The sequence below is a fragment of the Callorhinchus milii genome, unplaced genomic scaffold (assembly GCF_018977255.1).
Source record: "Callorhinchus milii isolate IMCB2004 unplaced genomic scaffold, IMCB_Cmil_1.0 Scaffold1, whole genome shotgun sequence".
NCBI lineage: Eukaryota > Metazoa > Chordata > Chondrichthyes > Chimaeriformes > Callorhinchidae > Callorhinchus > Callorhinchus milii.
The window spans coordinates 37862821-37888961 of NW_024704742.1; the positions used below are offsets into that span (position 1 = coordinate 37862821).

The window sequence follows — 26141 nt, forward strand, 5'->3', positions numbered from 1 at the left end:
AAAATAGAGGATGTTATCCCTCTGGCAGATTCATAACAAGAAAATCCCAAGCACACTCAATATTCAGGCGGTGGTTCATCAAACATTGTAACTATTTAACTAAAATAAAGACAACCTGAGAGATGGGTGGCTCCTATTTACTATCATAATGCATTGATCATAAAATGCCCTAGTGTCCTTAGCCTCCATTCTTGTAAAAAGCTTTGAGCCTTGACTTGTAGCTTGCCCCTGTTAGTAATAACACTGCTGAGGGCAGAATGCCAAATCCGACACTCCTCTTGTAATAGAAATTATTACTTATTGTCCACTTAGGCCACCATGATGAAAGAAACTTAAATCGGAAGCATGGTTATGAAACAATGGATCTTTGAAATAATTTTTTTGTAGGTTTTGGAACAAGAAAGGTAGGAAATGCACAAGAATTTTCCTTTCCAAATAGATCCCACTCTTGGAAGTAAATCACAAAGGTTCCATGAATCATCCATGATCTGCTGCCAGTCATTATCAGGTTCCCCGTTAGTGACTCTGACTTGCTGTAGGTGAGTCTTGCTGTGAATTGTCCCTTTTTCGGCCCCAACATGAAGGGAAAAAGCTTCAGATTGACCATAGACACTAAAGGGAACTTTTAAGCAATGGTGCTTTAGTTTTGATGGTTTAGTAAGAAGTGCCCCAATATGAATGTCAAGGTAAAACATAAACCAACGGACAGTCAAATTCAACAATACCTTGGATCCCTTTCTCAGAATTTCATGGGTACATCAAACTTATACCATATCATAATTATCCACATTCTCCAGACTGTAATTGGTAAATTAATAGTTGCTACCTGAGAGTGATCTCTCAGCTACCCATTTAACATTCAAAAAGTACTTTTGTTTCCTTAATTCAGAGTTAGAGCACTCGCTTTGCAAGCGAGAGACCTGAGTTCAATTCCAGGCCGGGCGAAACCTTGGGCAAGTTTCCTTACTCCACACACCTAATAATAATCCCTTCAAAAAAACAAAACAATAATAAATTGGTCATTTTCAATCTACGACTGTTTGTGGGACATTGCTGTGCGCAATTGGCAGCCGCGTTCGCCCACACATATGCAGTCAATTCACTTTACAGTATATTCTGTGAAGCACTTTGGGACGTCTAGAAGTCGTGAAAAGTGCTATATCAAATGCAAGGATTATTATTATTTTATTATAATATTCCCACCATGACCCAAAAAGGTTGTGTGACAGATCAACTGATTTGCAATTGTCACATTACAAGCTGGGGCAAGTTATCAAAGGTCCCCCCCTTTGCATTTCACAACATTTTTCAGGCATCTTTCTCTCCCTTTCTAAAAGACAAGGTGGAACTTTTCCTCAACCTAATCTTTAGGAATGCAATCCACTGATTTTTTTTTAAAAAAATGTTCGAGAGTTCAGCACTAAAGCGTAAAAATATCTTTAAAATTTTGACACGACTCTGGAGAGGTTCTCCTCAGACTGTGTAACCATTTCTTCCTTCTGCTGCCCACACTCCACGTTTCCTCTGGTAGACATCTATGCTTACTATAGAGTTTCTAATTGGTTCTGGAAATTTGTGGTAATGTTGCGAGAATGATTTGCTTCTTTAATCATTGCTGCCACCTTCTGCTCATGTTCCCAATTTAGCTGTTCTATTCTATAGAAGAACTGTTAGTGGAAAACCTGAGATGCACCATTTTCTTTGTAACACATCCACAAGGATGTACACAAGGACAGCAGTCAAGGAACAGCCCCCTCCCCCCCGCCACGAACATTCGCATGATTCTAGGTACGTTTTCTAAAACCAAATAGATGAAGAATCGTAATTGACTTTGAGTATCCTTTTATTTATTTTGATTGATTTTTTCTTAATATATTTAGTGAGTGCAACCCGTGTGACCACTCAACTGGTTTGACTCCTTAAGCCATATCTAGGCACCCATTTGTTCTAAAAAAAAAGTTTGTAAAAACAGTCAAAACTCAGAAACAATGATTCAAAATGGAAGTTTAGATTTTGTCCTTGCTCAGTGAATCAAGGTAAAGTCTGCAATGCTGTAAGATGTTGAGTATTAAAGATAATGAGCTTTCCTTGATGCCGGTACCAAATCATCCTCTTGTCTAAGAACAAGGAGTAAGAGCAAGTGACTCTAAAGTTCATTTTATAATCATAATTTAGTTTGTTGTCAGACTACAGGAGTTGTTCCCTTAGCAATATGACACACCACACCAGCTGCAGCTAAAATCTACTTAGATTTCAAGTATTGTGCAGTTCCATCCATGGGCATGAAATCATGTTACCAACCAATGAAGGAAGCATCCATTGCCATAGCAAAATGATGGCCAAGCCTGCAGTGATAATAACTTGATTCATTCCATTCTTGACTGGAGACAGTATGCAATCACTTCCTGTCCACCACAGCTCAATCATCTATTCTCAATTCTCAACAAAATCTCTGGTTAAACATCCCGCACTTTAAACTTGGTTACAATGAAACATTACACTTATGACATACAACTTGTTCTTCCAGGTTGGATTGCAGAAGGACTATGCTACACTGTGAGCAGAAATGTAGGTCAAACTGGAAGTAGAAATTACAACAACAACAACAAGATTCCATTTATAAAGCGCCTTTCACGTCAGGAGGACGTCCCAAGGCGCTGCACAGTTGGGTCATGACCCGAGCAGGGGGGAAATGGTCAGGGTGAGGGGAGGGAAGGGAGGGAGCGAGGAGGGGGGAAATGGTCAGGGTGAGGGGAGGGAAGGGAGGGAGCGAGGAGGGGGGAAATGGTCAGGGTGAGGGGAGGGAAGGGAGGGAGCGAGGAGGGGGAAGAGAGTCGAGAGGGGAGCTGAAGGCTCGGTCAAAGAGAAAGGTTTTGAGACCGGCCTTGAAGGAGGAAAGGGAGGAAGCAAGGCGAAGGCACTGGGGGATGGAGTTCCAGAGCCTGGGGGCTGAGAGGCTGAAGGCCCGACCACCGATGGTAGGGCGGTTGGGGCGGGGGACGTGGAGCAGACCGGAGCCAGAGGAACGGAGGGTACGGGCAGGTAGGTAGGGGGATAGTAGGTCGGAGAGGTAGGAGGGAGCAAGGCCGTGAATGGCCTTGTAGGTGAGGATGAGGATCTTGAAATCAATCCTCTGGGGGATGGGGAGCCAGTGGAGGCGAGCGAGGGTGGGAGTGATGTGGTCCCGAAGCCTGGTGCGGGACAGTACACGAGCTGCAGAGTTCTGGATGACCTGCAGCTTGTGGAGGGAGGTGACGGGAAGGCCGGCGAGGAGAGAGAGAGAGAGAGTCAGGTGGGATTACAACAACAACTTGCATTTATATAGCATAGTTCTGTTCAGGAGTCTATGCAATTCTGTCCTCCAAAGAGTCCATAAATCAGAACTATACTTCATCCAATCCCACGCTTATTCACAAGTGTCTCAGGTTACCTGGGCTCATGCCATCTGTCAAGAACAATAGACATGCTTATGTTGATATCATGTTGATAGCATCATACACGCAAAAAATCGCTTGAGTTGTTGATTTCAGCTTCATTTTTAAATCTTTGAGAGCAGGGGTTGCTCATCTAATGCTCTTCCTACCACCATCCCCTACCCCTCCAGTCATTCTTCAGGACCAGCAGATGAAAATGTGCAATAGCTTCTGCCCACCATAGGAATTCATTCATCTTTTCAGCTTATAGCAGAACACTTGATTGTAATGTTTAGCATCTGTTCCTGGGGGATGACCGCCCCAGTGAAGATCAGTAATAATGAATCAATAGTTCCATGATCATGGGTGATGCAGCAGAGCAACATGGTATGCTGAATAAATTGCCCCATGAATTGTTTCATCTCCCATTTCCTATATGTTCCTAATCTTGTTCATGTAGCCAAAAGAGTTTTACTGGGCTGAAATCAGAGGCCTCGCCATAGAGAGTAAGGGGTAAGAAAAAAAAGGAGCCCAAAGCGTATAGATTGAGGATACAAACCTCTTCAGATGCCCTCTTCCAGAGGCAAGTATTGAATAGGTAAGAAGAAAATTACCTTTCGTGTTGTTGTTTAAGCAAATATTCGGTTTTGCTATTCGTTTCAGATTTCAGGGAATTCAACTGATCCTCCATCTAAAAACAAATAACAGAGAACGAGATTTTATTTTTGTCTATGATTTTGTAACTTGCGAAGTGATTTCCACACAGCATTGGTGAGCCACAGCATAAATCTACTGTAAACATGGCTGAAGCTTTTTTTAAAAAAAGGACAACATTCCTATATTTGCCACCAATTCATAAATTCGCCTGTCAATAACAAACTGTGTAAGCATGATAGCTCCATGGATGTGACAGTAAGGTGCCCAAACCAGATCAAGCTGAATTTGATTTACAGTCTGTATTGTTAACTGGTCTCAGCCCTGGTGGAGGGGAGGGACAGAAAATAATATAATTGGTGTCCTCTACCAATGGTGAGAAAACCAGCTAAGACTCCTGATCCCAAACACCATCTGGGGGACCACGACTACTACAAGATACAAAGCTACCGCGCTGCTTTGCAGAACTAAAGCAAGAAAGGCATCACACTTGTGAAATGGTATAGAAATTGAAAACTGATCCCTACATCTACAATTTCACACCACTAATACGGGGTTCTCTCCCAGAGTATGCCAGCACTAACCGTTTAGGCAATAACACTTTCAATTATGTAAACTCTGCATTGTTTTTTATTATCCCATGCTTCTACGAAAGGGGACACCAAGAACAGTTCCAGGCAACCCAAAGTGCTTATATCAGAAACCATTGTAAAGCAAAGAGACCATTAGTCACTTACTGGACAAATTCTTGCTTTGAGGCAAGCGATATCACCTTCCAAGTCCCTCAGGACTTTTCCCACCGCTGTACCCATGTTCTGCACATGAATGTTGCAGATGTTTTCGTGTTCATACACCTTCTTGCCAGTGTTCTCTTCGTACCCCATTAGCGACTGTCGAATTTCGTTCAGCACACCATCAAATACTTGGGCCTTTTTCCTCAGTTGCTCAATCTGACAGTTGGCATCTCTGACAGTCTCATCTTGCATCCGATTCACGGTCTCAAGGTCCTGAACAGCGGTGTGCAGTTTGTTTATCAGTTCTCCGTGGTCCTGGCTCTCTTTTAGTCTGAAATATAATCCATACCTCCACTAATTTCAGCAATGGTTTCGGCAAGGTTCCATTAATCCTTAACCTGCCTATTCACTGATTTCTACTGTATTCAAGTGGATTTTCAGGTTTTCAGCAGGCTGAAGGTTAATATGTTCAAATCAATACCGGGCAAACAGACAAATGCATCACATTAAACTAGAGCTAAACAGAATCCTAGTGACTCAATGCTTCAAAAGATTTCCCACACGCAGCAAGCTCTCATCTGGGCAGCTATGCTGTGGGAAAATTCTCAGCAGAAACCAGGAGCTCCCACACAAGGAGGAAAGAAAACAATCACAGAGCCACTTGCTTTGTGATACTCTGCGTCTCCTAGCGGCTTGCAATAAAACAGCAATGATAGATGGCTGCGAACAATCATCTCAGTACCAGGCCAATACATATATGTATTTTGGGGAGGTGAAGAGTGAAAGAGAGGACATTTGGGGAGCTTGGCAATATTAATAGAAGTATAATGTACTTTCTCATCTCCAGAGAAAATTGCCAGGTTTGGTTAGAAATATTTAATGAACTCCAATTTGGCTGATCTGGTTTCCATACAGAGCAGACAAAGTGATAGACATAACATTAAATCTATTGAATACCACTGTGCCTCCAAATCGTCTATCAAAACATATTTGACCAGCCTGTCTGCTCTGCTAGAAGTTAATTTATTACATAATAAATTCCTTGTGCACAAAAAGGACTGCAAGCCATCGATCCCAATGAGAATTTTGAATTATGTCAATTACAAAGAACAAAGCTTGAGCAACTTATTGTCATCCAGATGCCAAAATGACAGTTAAAATTAGTGCCTTGGAACGATTACAGTGCATCATGCGATTTTACGTTTTAAAAAAAGGTAATGTTGACCCAGAGGTAATCATCAAGTGGAACTCATTTGTATTGCAACTCACACCCCCTTCACTAGTGGTGCACTTGGCAAATCTACTGCTCCATGTGCTCCAGGGTCTGTTATTGGTAGATCTGGAATTCAACTTTCTTCCCTTTGTTTTCCTTTTGCAGTGAAAGAAATCATACAAACACTAGCAAAAGACAGACTTATCCCAGCATCCATGCAGCAAATGAAAGTGTTGTATTGAAACCCTAGGATTTAGAACTTTAGTTCAATAATTAGCCCTTTAGAACACACACACACACACACATTTATATACCATACACATAATTATTTTCTAGCCAGAAAGAATCTGAGCTCAATTTGGGAAGCACCTGTGGTGGAATTGCTGAGGTCATCTTAACACATTTTGTCCATCACTCCACAGTGCAGTTGGTTGGTACATTTTCTTGAATAGCTCTCGTACAGGAGTGGGAGTGGGTAGCAAGTGGGATTTTTGGGCCGTGATAAAAGTGAGCAACACTGCTTTGAAGTCTATGGCCTGACATTTTGGGTGTGTTTCTTTTTGTTAGTAGAAGATGTCAGGGTCAATAGACTCAAATGTAAATAAAGGCCTAATAATTGTGAGGAGGCAGGAAAGAGAAAGGAGAGAGAGAAAACCAAAATAATGACAGTGAATGTACTTTGGAAACTATTTTTAACTGCACTTACCTGACATCAACAAGATTATCTCTCTCTGCCTGTACGTCCTGTAGTTTATTCTGCAAGTCCATCATTGATTGTCGAAAGCTAAGTTTCTGCTGTCCGTGACATTCATCATGCTGCAAAGAGAGCATACAAATAGACAGGATCTCGTTGTATACGATTGGTTCATACTTTTCGTAATTCAAGGTAAGTACAAAGAACATGATTTTTCAATAAACAATGAACCCAAGAATAACAGATCCATATGATGTGTCAGCTGCAATACGAAGGATTGAAATATTAGATAGGGCAAAACAATCGATCAGAAGTCATCATTAAAATCTTGCAAACGGGTGTGTTTGTGTCATGTCTCAAAATCTGGATCCATTCAACGATGCGTGCGAGAAAGATTCTGCCAGAGGAGGATCGCATTGGCAGTAAGAAGCAGAATCTTATTTCTGGTCCAAATGATACTCTTGTGCATCTCCTAGTGGCTGGCAATAAAACACCACTAGCAGAAAACAACACCAACAGAAGCAACCAGCCCATCTGGGTCAGACCAGGGCAATACATACACGCAGAGGAGTTTTGGAAGGGGAAGGGAGAGAGACAAATTTGTACAATATTCAATGCAATTTTACATAGTCAGATAAATGGCCAGGTAATTATTGTTTATTTTAAATTTCCTTTGCTGTTTCTCTCTTTCTCGTTTCCATTTCTCATTGCAACTGAACTTTCATTCTTTCACTTTGGTTTTGTCACCATTTCTTTTACCTCTAAATACCTTCCAGAATCCCTACTGCTGCCATACCATACCACAAACGGATGTTGTTTCCACATGGTCGTGCAATTATGCATTAGCAGAGTTATTTGTTTTAACTGCACAACATGTGAGAGAACAGTTTCAGACCAAAGAGTTCTTTATTGTCCTACATCAAACATTTTTTTAAAAAGAAATAACTATGTGAATTAATAGTGTGAATGACCACAAGAACCAGCATGTGGAATCCAGATATATCATGAAGCAGCAACTAATAACGATTTTTTAAATTAAAGGTTAATTACAGTTTACCCTGAATATCAACCAGAATTTATCTTTTAAAAATCCTTTGGAATTTTGACTGGGCAAGATTAGAAATTGGAGTATGGAAGATTAGGTAGGCCAGTGTATTTGCACATAGTCCTTTTATATCTGGAACTGAGATTTGATCTAATTGATGGGATGAAAGACCTCTCAGGTTGTAAAGGATCATTATGTAATAAGTGTTTGGGCATAATGTCAATTAAGAGCTCAATACAATCCCAGTGGCCATAGCAACATATGCCTCAAGAACATTTAGATGGTATAAAGCAATGGTTTACTGGACTAATCCTCGCCTGAAGGGGTTCAGCTAGGCTGAGAGACTGGGTCGACTGGTGTTATATTCCTTAGAGCAAAGGAGGTTAATTGAACCTGGGGACGTCCTCCCGATGTGAAAGGCGCTGTACAAATGTAACTTGTTGTTAAGGGATAATATGATTGTCACATTTAAAGGAATTGACAGGTAAAATATTGAATGACTCTTTCCCTTTAGTTCTAATTGCGTCAGCTCTGATTTTAAGGCTATATTCCTTATAATTCTCCTTGGTACAAAGGGTATAGCCTTAAAATGAGAACTAACTTAGTTAGAACCGAGGTCAGGAAGAATTTCTTTACACAGAGAGTTGTGAAGCTGTGGATTGCTCTGCTGCAGGAAAGCTGTAGACATGAATACCTCAATAATGGTGGTGTAAAGCGGCAAGGCATTGGGATTAAAAGATCTGCCAAGAATAGGCTCAATGGGCTGAATGGCCCTTTTCCTGTTCCTTTATGGACTTCACCCGTGGCAGAATTTTCCTAGACCTACACGATTCTTGTAAACTGCGGAAATCCTGACTCAAGAATAAATGTGGATAATATTTATCATAAAGGCTCATTCTCCTATGGCATTTCCAAAATATCTGCCCTCAGTTCTCAGCTGCTATTATGTTGCAAGGTATGGTGCAGTCGCGAGGAGTAAGGAGAAACAGATAAAATCAGATACAAACTGAGAAAAGAAGCAATGAAAAGAAAATGGTAAATTGCTCTACTTTTGTTCCAAACATTTTCCTCCATCCATAATCTCATACTGGATGTATTTCCATAAACCATACCCTGTACAAATGAATCAGGTTGCATTTCATCATCCATACACAATTCATATTAATAAATTATTATGTTTATAAAGTCAAATAAATATTTGAGCGCTAATTTACTTCACTTAATCTGCTTTGTAAATGTTGTACCTCATGTTCGTAACTGTCTACTGATTTATCTAGACACGTTGCTCCTAAGGATGGCATATTCTTTCTGGATACAAAAAAATCCAGGTCATATTTAGTTGACTGTGGAGATTTAGAGAAGGGACATTTTGAGACAGAAGCCTGAAGCACTGAGCTGCGGTAAGGAGATCTCAGGTTTTGGAAGGTTGAGGTGATAGAACCTGAAAAAACAATTTTAAAGTAAGTTTACATCCACAATCATATTGTACATTATTAAAACAATCTTCTGCCAAACCAATCACACCACCAAGTACAACCTTTGATCAGTTCACAATATCACAAGGGAGGTCAGATGAAGAAGTCTCTTTGCCCTATTTGATCTTATCCTTACATAATATCCACCCTACCATTACACCATAAAGATGTGTCAAACAAATCCATCATCTGGCCTCAAGTACCCTTCCTGGTAATGAACTCCAGTTGTTAATTACCCTCTGTATAAATAAATAATTCCCAGTACCTGCTTTGAAATTACCCTTCACAACCCTGAACCTGAGTCCTCTTGTTCGGTGGTCTTGTCATATCAGAAAGTATTATTCTGGGTTTACTTTCTCAATCCCATTTAAAATATGTAAACAATCGGTCACCGAAAGGGTCTAAAGAAAACATCTACCATACCGAGTTCCCATTAAGTTAAGAGTTCCAAACTGTTCTTAAATTTGCTTTGAACACCTGTTTATGAGTAAGATTCACTTGTTTTTGGTTAAAACATATTGTAAACCCCAATGGTCTTGTGAGCAAAGCCAATGAGGTTATGGCAAATTGTCCTCAGCACCCGGGATTAGGCAGGATGTATTCACATAAGGTTCAAGCCCCTAATCACAATCCAGTAACCATATATGTAGAATTTAACTGAGGACAAGATCCGGAAATCACAAATAAAAGCATGTATTTTAATAAAACAGGGCATCATTTTTTTAATATAAATTGGACGTGGTTTCCCCCTGTATGTGAAGGCAATATCCAATAAAAATAAAAGGTGAATACAATCAATTTCTCATATCTTTACAATGTCGTTTTGGGCTTAAAACTAAGTTCTATAAGGTCTCCTAAAGTTCAAGCGTGTTCACCAAAATGTTAACACAGAACCTTTCCTTCCTTCTGACCACAAAAAGCATGAGCACTGTACATGCAAATAACCCATTATAAATATATTAAAGAATCAAGACTACCTCCCCCAGAGGGAGAGAGTGCACATTCCATTCCAAACATGGGAATTTCCATGTAAAGGTGGTACATAACTCTCAGTTTGATTTGGATACTCTTAAGCATTGTGATGAGTTTTCCACATGTGTCAAGACACCCGGCTGACCAAAAGAAAATCCCATGGGAAATTGGACACGTCAGTACGTACGTTCTGCTGATGGTGTGTCATTGAGGCTACTTGATAATTCATCAAGATTGCAATCTCTAGCCTTGTTAAATGTCCAGCTGAATTTGTCCATTGTTAACTTTGAAGCACGTTCCACCTCTTCCTGGAGTTTTTTCGTTTCTTGGGTTTGCCTTTCCAGTTCTTTTCTGTTGACAATGAGAATAAAAATATGGTGTATAATGTGAAGCTGAAATTGTTTGTTAGAAAATGCAACTTGCATTTCCAGTGATGGAATTCCACTTTGGAGAGAACTTGAATTTTGACACTTGCTATCTAAATCCAGCTCTGAGAACCAGGTTGAGAACGCCAATAGGCTGAGGAGACTGACATAACCAAAATTAATTTCAAACTCTAGAAGTAAAACAACTTACCAAGCAAGTCTAGACTCCATAGTCTTGTGCTAAATTGGTAGTTTTCATACCGAAAGATATGGATTAGCAGACTAATGTCAGGGCTATTCTTCATTCTATACTGTAGTACAAATGTCATTGATGCGAATCAATTTACCCAGTTGTTTAATAACATAATCTAACTGGCATTTCCTCAATGATATCTCCGAACCAAAGGAATTTGGAGCTGGCAACATCAAACAGCCTAATTACTTTATTGAAAATAAACCTCTGTCATAACTTTGATGATCTCAAATAGGAGGAAGCTGACACAACATAACTAAATTAAGAATCTATGATAATTGTATCAAATAGATCAGTGAATACCCTCCTTGGAATGTAAAAGTAAATATGCATAAAACTAAAAACAAATATTTTTCTCACTGAGATCCTACGTAAAGGGCTGAGGCCCATAGTCAGTGTACCAACGAAGTTGAAACTTGCAAAAAATAGCATACAAGTGAAGAGGTGGTATTAGTAGTAGTTAGATAATTCTAACCTTGGGTAAGAAGATTGTAGCAGGAAGTTCTACAGTTTTGAGGTCCTATAATAGTTAGAGCTAAGAGTAGGAGAGAGTGCAATGAATCTTCTTTTTAACACAGCGAGGATGAAAGAAAAGTGTCACCTCAGCAAGGAAGAACATGAATGTTGATAGCATCTCAAAATGATAACACCTTTTGAATTACTCTCTAGTAACCGTTTTTGTAGAAAAATGTGACAGTCATTTTGCTCCAACAAAGTTCAACCAACAGTTAAAAGATGAATGATCACGCTTATCCAAGGAATACTGGGAAAAACTCCCTTCTATTTTCACATAGGGTCATGGCATCTTTAACGTCCTCCTGATCAGGCAGACAGGTCGAAGCACGATGTGGAACTTGAACCCACAACGTTCTGACTTAGAAGGAAGAAGAAGGAGTACTAGCACCCGAGCACAGCTGACATTTGAATACCGAGTGGAAGAGGTCATTGATGTAATTAATGTAACCTTAATTTAATAACCACCTCTGGGTAAAGTATGCAATTAATTTTTCTTTTGGGAGAAGGGCTGTGCGGGTTAGCATAAGGTTTCCTTCAGATATTCAGATGGCCTTATAAGAAGTAAATCACGTGTACAGTTTAGAATCAAACTAACCCTGAAACGCCACAGGTGTATTTGCACATGGTAATTGAACCCAACACTAACCTCAGTTCCAATAGATTCTTGGCTGGTCTTGGGTTGGCGCATAAATCTGGAAAGAAAAAAAAATTGATTATTTACAACTGTTTACTTTGGCATTACAATTGCATTTGTAATGGATCTGACCCCTAATTTACAAATTTTAATATAAGCTCCTCTGATGTCTCAGCGGGTTTATTCAATGAGCAGCTCAGCCCTACAAATCAAACAGTCCCAGGCTTCAGGGTTGGGAAGAAATAAACCAAGTTGGCTTAGCAATAATCAAGATGGCAACCAAATGTTCTCAATTGGGCTTCAGACCAAATTATTGTAAGGAAGTTGGGCGGGTGGGGGGGAATGGGATGGGGAGGTCAGTGTCTCAGCCAATCTTTAGATGGATAGAAAGATGTTATGTTTCATAATTAACTCATGAATAATCATAATTATTACACTGAATCTGTTATGAAACATTATATTGTTTTTAGCAAGGCTTGATTCCATCTTAAATAGATTTGTATGTAAATTCAATGTTTCTGCAATTCTGAAAGTGTAAGATTACAAAGAATATACTGTAATATGGAATAATTACATAGCACTGGAAATAAAATGTCTTTACCATTGATACTGTAAATAGGACACATATTTTCTAAATTAAAACAATGTGATCGAGCTGCACCAGATGAATGTGACACTTCAGCTCATAATCAGGCAGAACCACCAGAGGCCTCGTCCAAAGTGCTTCACAGGATTTTACTGTAAAATGCAGCGACTGAGAGATTTGTGAATGAACACAGCAGCCAAGTTGTTCAAGTATTCTCCACAAACAGCCAATTTTATCTGTGGGGAATTGTTGGCCAGGACACAGGGCGATACTCCTTTCTCTTTTGAATAGTGCCATGGGATGAGATCTTTAACATCCACATGAACAGGCAGACAGGGTCTTGGTTTAATGTCTCTAGATCATATCTACTAGATATAATTTGCTTGAGATTTTCAAAAGTTTGACAACTGAGGCTGTTTTCAAAGTAGCAAATTAGATAGCTGGAATTGAAAATTCCCTTAGTGTCTGGAAGAGGAGGGTAACTAAAATTGTTGTGTATTTACAAAATAAAAACCTGGGTATTTTTTCCATGGTCAGGGAGAAAAATCAAAGGAATTTACCTCCATCCCCAAAAAACACCTTGCTCCAATGTAAATTCTGTCAATAAACACATTATACAACGCAGATAAGATGGTCCCAGCATTACAACACATTCCCAGAACTGGCATTGCAACCAGGCAGGATTTGAGGTGTATGTGTACCATCACAAAAACCAAATAAAATTCTGGTGAAAATAATTGTTTTACTGATTTTTTTTCACCAAAGAGGTGTGTATTGGTAACAAACAACTAAACGGTCCTAAGAAGAAACTAATGATAATTGAGTCAAACTGTCTTGGTTAGCGCAGTGATGAGTGGTGTTATACGGGTATGTTCTGGGTGCCTTGCCATTTGCACTACAGTAATCACAGACAATCACAAGGCAATGTCTGTATGAAATGTACAAAAATACCAAAGGGTAGACTGACAGTGTTCAAAGCTAAGTGTATGAGCTACAAAGCTAAAGATGGATTGTAATGCGGAAATTCACACTGTAACAGATTACATTATGAATAGCACACAATAATGGAGCAATTATTGGATTGGTAAAGTTAGAAAAGAGAATTGTTTACAGATTGGTTTGAAAATATTCAAGAAAACATAAAGCAGCAACCAATGATGCTAGACAAAATACCAGGGTGCCCCTCAAGGTCATATGTAACAAGATATTTTAAGCTTGTATTGTTTATTTCTGAAGCCACAATTGAATGCAGTGGTGGAGACTCTCCCTTCAAAAGAACATTGAAGCATTGGAGAAAATTAAGAGAAGAGGGGCATAGATGATTTTGTGACTTAAAAATTCATACGAGGCTATAGAGCTGAACATATATTCACTGTAGAGGAGACACACAAATGAGCACAAGGAAGACAACTGAGATAATTGAAATACTAAATGGTATGGACAATCCAAATGTATGCGCCTTATTTATTGTTGAATAATTGATGAACTGGAGGACACAAGTAGAAAGCTAGAAAGCTTTCAGGCTGGAGATTAGGGGGAAAAAATCCTCTTTTAGAAAACAGCAGATATGTGGGACAGATTCCCAACAAAAAGTAATTATTACCATGCTGACTGACTCCTTCACTAGATATTCACATAGCTGCTTTTAAAGAGCAGGATTAAGTTATTCGGATGAATAAAATAAATATTTGAGTAAATTCAGAACATTATGAGTGAGGTTCCCCTACTGTTGGCCCAAGGAAATGCAATTTGTGGAAGTTGCATAATTTGCTTCAGTGAATAACATAGTATCATTGAAAGTTATTTGCATCCCAAGGGGGTGGAGGAGGAGAGGAATTTTACCTACTTGGTTCCTGATTGCCCTGAAAACTAACGTCTTAACAGGTAGGCTAGGCCAGACTTTACAAATGGCATTGGAGGAACAGAATGCTAATGCTGCTAAATTGTGAGGAAACATGCAGAAAGTTGCAGGAGAGCAAAAAATAATTATCATTAATGGGCAATTCATAGTTGAGAAATGTAAAATAAATAGCATTTTGGTAAAAACAAGAAAGAAATGTTATACTTCTTAAAAATGTTGAGGAACAGAGACATCTATATAAGAATAATCTTTGCACTGGAATGTGGTGTACTGGAAGTGAAAAACTAATTGGTCAGTGGTTCTTTCCATGGGAAAACTGATGGGCTAATGGCCTTTTCCTTTCATGACCTGTTGATAGGTTGCTTATTCAGCTGTACAGAGCCTTGGTCTGACCTAATCTGGAGTGCTGTGTTCAGTTTTGGGCACCCCACCCCAAGAAAGAGATACTGGCCCTATAAGTGGTCCAGTGCAGATTCACTAAAATTGTAACAGGGCTTAAGGGCTTAAATTATGAGGACAGGTTGCATACACTTGGTCCAAGTATTCTCTTCTGTTTAGAAGATTGAGGGATCATCTGATTGAGGTGTTTAAAATAAAAAAGGGATTCAAGAGGGTTGATTCAGAAAAAAACAATTTCCTCTGGTGGGGGAATCCAGAATGGGGGCATAATTTAAAATTTAGGAGTGAAATCAGGAAGCATTTTTGTGGAAAGGGTAGTGGAAATCAGGAACTCTCTCCCCCGAAAGCCTGTGGATGCTGGATCCATTCATATTTTCAAGACCGAGGTTCGATGCAATTGAATTAAAAGAAGGCTTGCACCGGTGTAGCATGTGCATAAAAGCTACAGCTGAGTGGGGAGCTCCCTGGTTCAAATCAGTGCTGAGTTTCCTCGTCTCAGCCAGGAGTGCACGAGGAGGTTAAATGGGTCCTGGCCTCAAGGTTAGAGAGAGGAAAACAGCCAGGTTTCCTGTGGTTTCTTTACTGTGCAGGTGTGCAGCAGTTGGGCGGGGAGAGGCTGGGCTACCTTCTACGTTGAGTGTCCGGCTGCCAAGATACATACATGAACAATGACCACATAGCAAAGTATCAGACAACTAGTAACTCACAACTGCACCCCAACAAGTGGAGGCCAAAATAGGAGCAAAGAAAGATGTGTATGCCAGTGGAGAGAAGATTAGAAAAATAATTTATATTACTAAGTTTATATAACATTACATTTATATTTAAAAAGCCACACAAAACTGGAGGATTTCCTGGGCATAATCTTAGTTTTCTTTACAATTCATATTTTGCTTAAAAGACGATGGCGCTAGTCGATGGGCAGCTGCATTAGCAGCAACTGAAGAATGGGAGTCAACTATCCTTAAAGAGAGGAAATAATCAATTTGTGTATTAAACTAGGATGTCACCCTAGTTGTTAAATCAATACACCATCTCTCATGACCTCTCTCATAACCTCTTCCTCTTTGTTCGATATTATTGCCAAAGTCTCAGTGATTCACTGGCAAATGCGCAGGATAAACACAGCATTCGGTGATTTCAATCAGCAGCTAAAATGTGGCAAAATAATAATCAAGGCACTCGCTCACCTTTAGCTTTATATGGGGTAATTCCTTCCTTTCCTGTTTCTGAGGCATGTAGACTGGGCTGACAAGAGTCAACAGATGATAATAAACGTCCACTAGCCCCTAGTAAATGAACAGCAACATAAAATTGGATTTGTTACAGTATAGACACCATTGTACTTTCTCAGTATCAAACCGGGTTATAAAATGTTATGTATACAACAACAACAAGATTACATTTGTATAGTGCCTTTCATGTCAGGACACAAAAACAAAACAATACGTAGTTTCCTTCTAAGCAGTAACATGCTCTTTCTTAATGAAATTCATACAAAATGGATGTAATGGTTTAGCAAAAAACAGAAACTGGGCTTGAACACTGAATTGGTTCCAAAGTCCACACATCCTTCATGTGATTTGGATCTACAGGAAATATTAATCTCGATTAGACCAGTGAGGAAAGGCAAAGAAGTAAATGATGGATGGGTTATTTGTACAGTATGAATCTGATGTAAGCGGTCAATAGTTTATCAGCAATCTCCGATGATGGGAATTGAGTATTGCCAAAGTAGTGCTGAGAAATACTGAGAAATCATGAGTACAACCACAAGAGATGACAGAGGAAATAATCAAAGAAAAATCAAACACAAGGGAAATGTAAAACTCAGGAGAATGACTTAATAGTTAGTGTATAGCACAAAGAAGGCACAAGCAAAAGGCAAAGGTGAATAAGATGGTCAGGGAGCCAGTCAATCCAGTATATGCTTAATCCAATATTTGGTAAAAAAAAAGTATTGCCTTTGCCAGAGGCCTGGGTACAGCTCTATTGGGTGAGGAATGTTGTGCACTCAGGGAAAAAACATTCAATAGAGAAAATGTTTGAATTGCAAGGTGTACTGTACACTACAATGACGCTATCATCACTACTAGTTCTTTAGTTCCAACTCACTTAAGCGGCAAGACTTCAAAAGCTCAAACTAGCAAATTATAAATACATAGTATAACATCCACTTACACTGTAATTGTAAGCCCTACCCATTTCCAACACAAATCACATTTTCAGCGACAATGCTCAAGTCTGTAAAATCGGGACAATGTTATATTTCTAAGTCTGAATTATGTTTTTTTTGATCACGGAACATAAAGGCCTCAATTTTTTTTAAAAAAACCTTAATATATCTTTTCTTTCCTCATTAGCTCTCTTTCCTGACCCTATGCATCTCCCCAATGCATAATAAAGGGGTTCTACTCAAAGATCACCCTGGCAAAGAGTTGCTCGAGAATGGTTTGGGGACACTGGTCTGAGTCCCCCTTCCCACAACACACAATTACCCCATAGAAGAATTAGGGGAAATCTTATTGAAACATATAAGATTCTTAAAGGGCTGATAAAGCAGCCACTGAGGGTCTGTTTCCCCGGTAGGAGAATCTATAACCAGGGGTCACAGTCTTAAAATTAAGGATCAGCCTTTTAGAACAGAGTTGAGGAAACATTTCTTCACTCAGAGGGTAGTGAATTTATGGAATTCTCTACCCCAGAAGGCTGTAGATGCTCAGTCCTTGAACATATTCAAGACTGAGATTGATAGATTTTTAAAAAATAGAGGGATTAGGGCATAGGGCAGGTAATTAGAGTTAGGTCTGAAGATCAGCCATGATCTTATCAAATGGCGGGGCAGGCTCGAGGGGCCGAATAGCCTACTCCTGCTCCTAATTCTTATGTTCCTATGTTCTTATATTAGCAAGTCTATTGAGTGGTCGCGCTTATCAAAATAACTCTGGACCAATATAGCCTATGGGACAAGATAGGTCATTCATGGATCTGTTCTATTATCGGAGTTTCTTCATCTTTTGAGGAATGATTCTGCAAGCATTTCCCTACCCCAATAAAAGTATATCAACTATATTTCAGAAGGATTAACTTTGTGACACTTCGAGTTAGTGGTTTTATTTATTTTAAATTAAGTGTTAAACTTTACAAAATATTGTGATGTTCACATATAACTCTGCCCATTGACTACTACAGTTCAGACCATGACTTCATATCTTTGTGACATCAACAAATTGAGGGGACTTATTCTCAATCCTCATATATCTCATCTTCAGCAGGGAAGATCATTCTCCAACCAATCTCATTTTAGAACTTAAATCAAGGTTGTCACATCAGTTTCACATTGAACAGAATAATTCGGTGCAGGAATGACAATAAGGGTGTCATAGTAAATAGTGAACTTCAGATGGTGGAACTTGAAAAATTAAGCTGGAGTTTTATTTTTCTAGTTTTTAATGCATGTTAAAAATAAAAAAACAGGTATTTCTTACCGTTATAGTTGGACTGCAATGGCAAAACGTGGGGGACAGGGTGCAATGATGGGGTTGTGACATTGTGACATAGTTCATAAAAATAATCAGGTCATGCAATTAAACAGCAGAGTATAACAAGGGAATTATTTTTACTTGGGAGGTAAATGCTGAAGTTTTCATTTAGTATACACAGTGATGGTAACTTTGTTCAGTTACAATTGTAAATTCATGATAGGATGTTTTTCATGCTCATCCTATTTTTAAAAAAGAATTCCCCTCCCAGGTCTTTGTACACAGGATGCCATTCTTGGCCAGTCAGCGAATGACTTGCTCATAATCCTCTGTTTTTACATCCCTTTCTTTTCATTCAACATCCTCCAGAAAGCACAATTTATTTTGTTTATAAAATATCTCTCTGTCTGTGCCTTTGATCAGTATCTTTGTTTCAGAATGAAATATTCCTTCAGATACAATGTTTGTGGGTTGCTCATATGGTCTTGACATGAAATCTATTGAACAGTAATCATTTTCAAGCAATCACTGGAAAATTAAGCTGAAAACATTTGAGCTGATGTTTCAAAAATATTTTCCCACAACTTGAACTCCTATGCACTCCACATAAATTTCAGTAAAGAGTTCATGGCTTAGAATTAACTTTTCCAAAATCATCCGAGCAATCATTCCCGTAATAAAGAGCATAAATACATGTCTCAAGACCTACTATCTCTTTGACCGCCCTTTCAGTCATCTCTCCCCTCCCCACCTCTCTTGGCTCCCATCCCAGCTCAGGTGCCCAGACCGTAATGTTGAGTGCTTTGGGATGACCTCCCGACATGTGAGGCGTAAATTTGTATTGGTTATACAATTAATGCACCATATTTTATAGCTCTTGCTCTGCTCAGAGACCTGAGTTATTCTCTTACCACAACCATTGACAATTGGTCTCAGTATCTCTCTTTTGAGACGAAGGGGTGGGTGGGGTGGAGCAAAATTAAGATTCTAGCTCTGATCTCTATAGTGATCTCTCTCTAACAACAACAACAACAACTCGTATTTATACAGCGCCCCTCCCACAGGGTAGTGCCCCAGAGCGCTTGACAGTGGCTGAGCACAACACCGAGCCGGGGTGGGGGGTGGGGGGAGGTGACTGTAAGAGCGGTTGAAGAGAAAGATCTTCAGGTGCAACCTGGAAATGGGGACGGAGAGAGGGAAAGCGCGGCCGCCGACGGTGGAACTAAGGGCACGAGGGACAAGCGGAGGCCGGGGCCGGAAAACCGTTAGCATAAGCCATGAACCCCCCCCCTCTCCCTCTTTACTGGAAACTGGGATGAAGCCCATCACACCGCGGATACAAAGAAAAAAAAAGTTTGTGGAACAAACGGGAGGAGCTGTTCACTGGGGGGGACTGACTGATCGGCAGCGACATCACTCATCTGTTGGAGCGCTTCCCCCTCGGGGTGTGGGGGGGTGTGGGGGGGGGGGGACCATCGCGCCTTTCACCCACCATCACTAGCGCTGGGCATTTCGAAAGTAACGACCCCCCCCCCTCCCCGGGCTCCCTGCCCCCCCCCCCCCCCGGGCTCCCTGACCCCCCCCCCCCCCCCCCCGGGCTCCCTGACCCCCCCCCCCCGGCCGGCTGCCCCCCCGGGCTCCCTGTCCCCCCCCCCCGGACTCCCTGACCCTCCCCCCCCCGGGCTCCCTGACCCCCCCCCCCCGGCCGGCTGCCCCCCCCCCGGGCTCCCTGCCCCCCCCCCCGGCTCCCTGCCCCCCCCCCCGGGCTCCCTGACCCCCCCCCCCCGGGCTCCCTGTCCCCCCCCCCCGGACTCCCTGACCCTTCCCCCCCCCCGGGCTCCCTGACCCCCCCCCCCGGGCTCCCTGTTCCCCCCCCCCCGGGCTCCCTGTCCCCCACCCCCGGGCTCCCTGACCCCCCCCCCCCCGGGCTCCCTGTCCCCCCCCGGGCTCCCTGACCCTTCCCCCCCCCCGGGCTCCCTGACCCCCGGGCTCCCTGTCCCCCCCCCCCCCGGGCTCCCTGTCCCCCACCCCCGGGCTCCCTGTCCCCCCCCGGGCTCCCTGACCCCCCCCCCGGCCGGCTGCCCCCCCCCGGGCTCCCTGTCCCCCCCCCCCGGGCTCCCTGTCCCCCCCCCGGGCTCCCTGTCCCCCCCCCGGGCTCCCTGACCACCCCCCCCGGCCCTGCCCCCCCGGGCTCCCTGTCCCCCCCCCCGCCGGCTGCCCCCCCGGGCTCCCTGACCCCCCCCCCCCCCGGCCCTGCCCCCCCCGGGCTCCCTGCCCCCCCCCCCCGGGCTCCCTGCCCCCCCCCCCCCGGGCTCCCTGTCCCCCCCCCCGGGCTCCCTGTCCCCCCCCCCCCCGGGCTCCCTGTCCCCCCCCCCCCCGGGCTCCCTGTCCCCCCCCCGGGCTCCCTGACCCCCGGGCTCCCTGTCCCCCCCCCGGGCTCCCTGCGCACCCGCTAAACAAACACAGCGAAGCGAAGGGGCCACCTGTGCAGTGGCTGCGGGACCCGCCCGACCGCCCCGACTCACTCTGTGGGAAGCGGGGGGTCGGTTTGTGAAACTCGGGGGCGGTGCCGCTGACGGGCAGCCCGGCCTTTATGAAGTTGTAGCTGCTCCTCAGCCGGGCCAGGGTCTCACTGTCCGGCCCGCTGGCTTTGCTGGATTCCGACGACGACATCTTTCTCCCTCTCTCTCTCCCCCCCTCTCCCTCCCTCTCTCTCCCCCCTCCTCTCTCTCCACCCTCCTCTCTCCCTCTCTCTCCCCCCTTCCCTCTCTCCCCCCACCCCTCCCCCTCCCTCTCTCTCCCTCCCTCTCTCTCTCTCCCCCCACCCCTCCCCCTCCCTCTCTCTCCCCTCTCTCCTCCCTCTCCCCCCACCCCCCCCCTCTCTCCCCCCAAAAAAGGATCACCGAACGACGTAATAAGAGGACGAAAGGTTCCCCTCTCGCCGCCGGGGGATAACTCCCCCCCCAATAGTCTTCAAGTAGAAACGATTTGCGAACCGAGTTCCAACTTTTTTTTTGGCTTATAAAAATATTTCAAAAATAAATAGCGTCCAAAGTTTAAACGTTTCTATGTAAATATATATATTATATATATATCTCTGTATGTACACGATCCCAGCGGGAAGTTCAACAGTCCAGGAGACTTTTTTTTTAAAAAAACCCACAGAGAGAGAGAAGCGGCTTTAGGTTCTCTCAGATTGAAAATAATAAATATTTAGATAAATAAGTGGGACCCAGGGATGTCCCGCCCTGAGTGCGCCACCAGACCAGACCGGGTCTCCGCTCAGCACAGACACAGGCAGAACGCCGGCCCGCGGCGACCACGCTTGTTGCCCGGCAACCGCCTTCCAATCCCGCCCCCTTCCTCTGTGACATCACACACCCGCCGCCGCTCCCCGCTCCAATCCCGCCTCCCCTTCCTCTGTGACCTCACACACTCCCGGCTCCAATCCCCCCCTTCCTCTGTGACCTCACACACTCGCCGCTCCAATCCCCCCCTTCCTCTGTGACCTCACACACTCCCCGCTCCAATCCCCCCCTTCCTCTGTGACCTCACTCACTCGCCGCTACAATCCCCCCCTTCCTCTGTGACCTCACTCACTCGCCGCTCCAATCCCCCCCTTCCTCTGTGACCTCACACACTCGCCGCTCCAATCCCCCCCCCTTCCTCTGTGACCTCACGCACCGCCGCGCCACGCGTATGCCCCGCGCTCGCTTTCAAACGCGCTTTCCCGTGATGCACTCTGCGGGACTGCTGAGAGCCTTGTCAACAGGACAAGGTTGGTGTCTGGGTGGAGAAGGACCTTCAGACCACTTGATCTCAGCCCCCATTCCTCCTCCAGTCACTGCATCATGCTGCTTTTTAAATGAATGCCAAGGGTACAGACTCTCCACTGTCCAGTGCATTGGGACATCCCCTCTGCCGAAAAAGGCAATATATAATAATAATAATTATATACTGTAAATACGATTTATTATTGTTGAATCCAATGTCCTGACCTCTGTCACTCTTACTAGCAACCTGTTCCAGTCGTTGATTACCTTCTGACTTTATTTTCTCTGGTGATTCTGCATAGGGGAAGGTTCGCTTAAACCGGGGTGGGGTGGGGGGCAGAACTTGCAACGTTGATTTTAATAATAATAATAAAATTACATTTGCCTTAAAGTGTTGTTGAAATGTCTCAAAACAGATCACAGGATTTATAATAGTCTTTGCATCTGATACATGAGCCTTATCAAATATATATATATTATCAAATTTTTTCAAAGAATTTTGAATTATTTACTGTAAAATGTAATGACTATCCACTTTGTAGATCAACAAATTATAATCCTTTCATGATGGAGGATGTCTCAAAGTGCTTCACAGGATTTACTGTAAAGTGTGGTGACTTGCTCAGTTCAGTATGCAGAGAGCTTTTCTCAGTTCCCATCAGGAACAATTCAGAACAGCTAAGAATACATCAGGCATTCCTACTGCTATTGGAAGAAATATCAAAATTTCTTCTGCAGTATTAAAAGAGAGTAAAATCTTTGTGAGCTCTGCCAGGATGGTGGAAGGCGAGTGAGATGGACTTTGGTCTTTCGCCTAGCAAATTTTTATATTCTTATATTCTGTGTTGATCTTAATCCCTAAAGTGATAGCTTGGCATAGTAATGGTTCAAGCCTCATGTTGGCACCTAAGTTCATAGTCTTGGCTGACACTGCTGTGGTACTGAGGGTGGGCTTTTTGGACATGCTGATTGTCCTGTGGACGAGGTATTAAATATTAAACCAAGGCCCCAGGAGGTTCTCAGGTTAATTTCTGAAAGAGCTGTCTTTTTTGTCCCATTCTCCTGTTTTTCCCCATGTAAGTCAATATGGATTTTGCCTTAAGTGTTGTTTTAAGTAAGGCATTCACATACTAACAAACAACTGCATTCTACTTCTCAAAGTGAATCAGAATATACTGTAAAGTGTAGTGATTGTGTATTTTGTAACATGCCAACCAATTTGCACATCCCAATCTTTCACAAATTTTCTTTCCAAATAGTTCTATGGGATATTTAACATGCATCTAAGGAGCAGATCCAACCTCAGTTCAACGTTTCATTTGAAGGACAACACCTCAAAGTATGGAGTGCTCCACCAGCACGAGATTACAGACCAGTGGTGGTCAAGCCATGGCCCATGGACCACTTCAGCGGAGCTGTCAAGAAGTGGCCTGTCGAACAGTCGCACTAGTCTAGGTAAGTCTGTTTTAAATCAAGCTTTTGGTTCCATCTTTTTCTTGATTGAACATTTCTTGATTTCTGGGATAAATTCAAAGATCTAATAAGGGGCTTGAACATACAATCTTTTGACTCAGTGGTGAGAGTGCTACCAACTATGCCTGTTTGCCACAAGATTGTGTCCTCTTGTTTTGAAGCAACAATAACCTTATTCTCAACTGATGTCCATTCACATACACCTCCAGCAGGGATCACTGGATTGTAGCACAAACCAGAAAAGTGAACTTAGTGATGCTGCAGCTGTCAGGTAATTCTTGAAATACACTCCAGCCAGTCATCTATTTTATACCAGGGTCTATAGGAGTTGGCATTGTTGTAATTTTGGCAGAATGTCTTATGATTTCAGCAGGTGTTCTTTCAGATAATGAGTACCTTGGGAATATAGGAAGACAAGGAGACCATTCAGCCCATCAAACATGTTCCACCACTTTATTAAATCATGTCAGATCTTATAATCCCATTTCTGCCTTCCCCCATCCCTCATCCTTGAACACCCTTACTTCCCTAACTCTCTTTTAAACATCCCAATCGGATTCTGCCTCTTCAGCCTTTTGAGGCAGTGAAATTCACATTTGCACATCCCTCTGCTTGAAACATTTCTCATTCTTCTTACAACCAACAACAACTTGCATTTATATAGCACCCTTCACGCTGAACAGCATCTCAGAACCATCCTAGTTCTTGTTATAAGATTTTGTCCTCTTGTTTTGGAATTCTTAGTCTGGTTTGGATACTCTTAAGCATGATGATGGGCTTCCGCATGTGTCAGCCCTCAGACACAGAGGACCCACCCCCTTTAAGATGGCATCTCTAGGAAGACGCCAGCTAAAAGATCACTTGACTGCTGTCTTGGTTGGAAAATGATGTATGGACTGGGACACAGGAGAAAAATGTGTAATGTTAGGTTTCACTGAGTGTTTAAAATCGACTATGACTTCAGGGTTCCTGAAATCAGCAGCTAGCTGACTTGGCAGCTCTATCAGCTGATCAAAGTTCAAACACAAGCTTGGAGTGAGCCTCATTAAATACAATACAGTAAATACATAACACACCAATACTATTATTTCTTTCTTTACTGTAACAGACAACTAGATGTATTTCTGTTTATTTCAGATAACTTGAGGATATCAGTCTCTCATAATAAAAGAATACATTTAGAACTAAAAAAAATAGAAATAGGTTTCCCATATTTTGATTTATTGTAGTAAGATCTTATAATCCCATCTCTCCACCTAGTGGAGTCCTGTAGCTCAGTGGTTACAGCACTCGCCTCACAAGCGAGAGACCTAGGTTCGATTCCCAGGTAGGGCAAAACCATGGGCAAGTTTCCTTACTCCACATGCCTAATAATCCTCAAGAAAAAAAACATTAATAAATTGGTCACTTCAATCCACGAGTGTTTGCGAGACACTGCTGTGCACAATTGGCTGCCGTGTTTCGCCCACAAAAATACAGTCAATTCACTTTACAGTATATTCTGTGAAGTGCTTTGAGACATCTAGAAGACGTGAAAGGCACTGTATCAAATGCAAGAATTATTATTATTTAAATCCTTGATTGAACCAAGAGGGAAGATCACATACATTTACGGAAACACAGATAAGCAAAGCACATTTAAATTATTCAAATTTGACATGGCTTTGACTAAACAATATTATAAGAACATAAGAACTACTAGATGAAAAAAAAGCCAAGGTCCATCTAGTTCGCCTTCCACCTTCCTGGCAGTCGCATGCACATACGTCCCGAACTACCTATGTACTTAATCCTTTATAGTTCTTTTTAAAAATAGAAGAGGTAGTATTATAAGTAACATTACATTACTTTGTGAAGCTTTTAAAAAACTGTTTTTGTTATTCACGTGGTTGCAAAACAATACAGTACTATTTATGTTTTTTTTATTAATGCCAGCCAAAGAGAACAATGGCTGTTACTTCAAAGGACTTCCTTAATAGGAAATGGAAGTGGAATTTTCTGACATGATTTTCAATAGAACTTTTGGAAAAATAATGGGTGGGAAATTAAAGTCTGCAGATTGTCTGCTTCAATTACTAGTGGGAACTTTTTTTTTAAGAAGCAGCTTTAGAAATCAAGTGTAAACAGCCCATTGAAACCTGGAGCCAAATATGGATTAAATTGTACTTTGGCAGACTTCACCAATTCTGTGGTGAAGTGAGTTAACATCAACACATTCACTATTCCTCATGTAAATGACTATCTGTTCAGGTGGTTATAAAGATACAGTGGTACTATTTGAACAAAATACAAATAGGTTTTATATATTTTGATTTAGTGCACTATGAAATCATTAATTAAACCAAGAGGGAAGATTACATATACTTACAGGATACACAGATAAGCAAAGCATATTTAAATCATTTGGATTAAAAAAAATTCACTCCCTGACTGTTTGCAGAACATTGCTATGTGAAAAAACGCAGTGTTGTGTTCACCTATCAACACACGGTCACACTACATTTTACAATAAATCTTGTGAAGCACTTTGAGACATTTGGTCTTATTATTATGTTAATAATGTCATATTGTTGGAATGTATCACTAAAGATAGTTCACA

General features: G+C 42.1%; 1 protein-coding gene across 6 annotated transcripts in view; it reads right to left on the minus strand.

Moving 5' to 3' along the window:
* Positions 1-21010, minus strand: part of LOC103191294 (coiled-coil domain-containing protein 158) — a 45732-nt gene extending 24722 nt beyond the window's left edge. For all 6 annotated transcript variants that reach the window (XM_042340334.1, XM_042340331.1, XM_042340358.1 and 3 more), the window contains exons 1-8: positions 20822-21010; positions 16005-16103; positions 11981-12026; positions 10388-10551; positions 8998-9194; positions 6721-6830; positions 4805-5132; positions 4028-4104 (exon numbers count right to left, since the gene is read on the minus strand). In XM_042340334.1, coding sequence (XP_042196268.1) covers positions 4028-4104; positions 4805-5132; positions 6721-6830; positions 8998-9194; positions 10388-10551; positions 11981-12026; positions 16005-16103; positions 20822-20969 — 1169 coding nt within the window. In that variant the 5' untranslated portion in view covers positions 20970-21010. The remainder of the gene's footprint in view (positions 1-4027; positions 4105-4804; positions 5133-6720; positions 6831-8997; positions 9195-10387; positions 10552-11980; positions 12027-16004; positions 16104-20821) is intronic.
* Positions 21011-26141: the final 5131 nt, after the last annotated feature.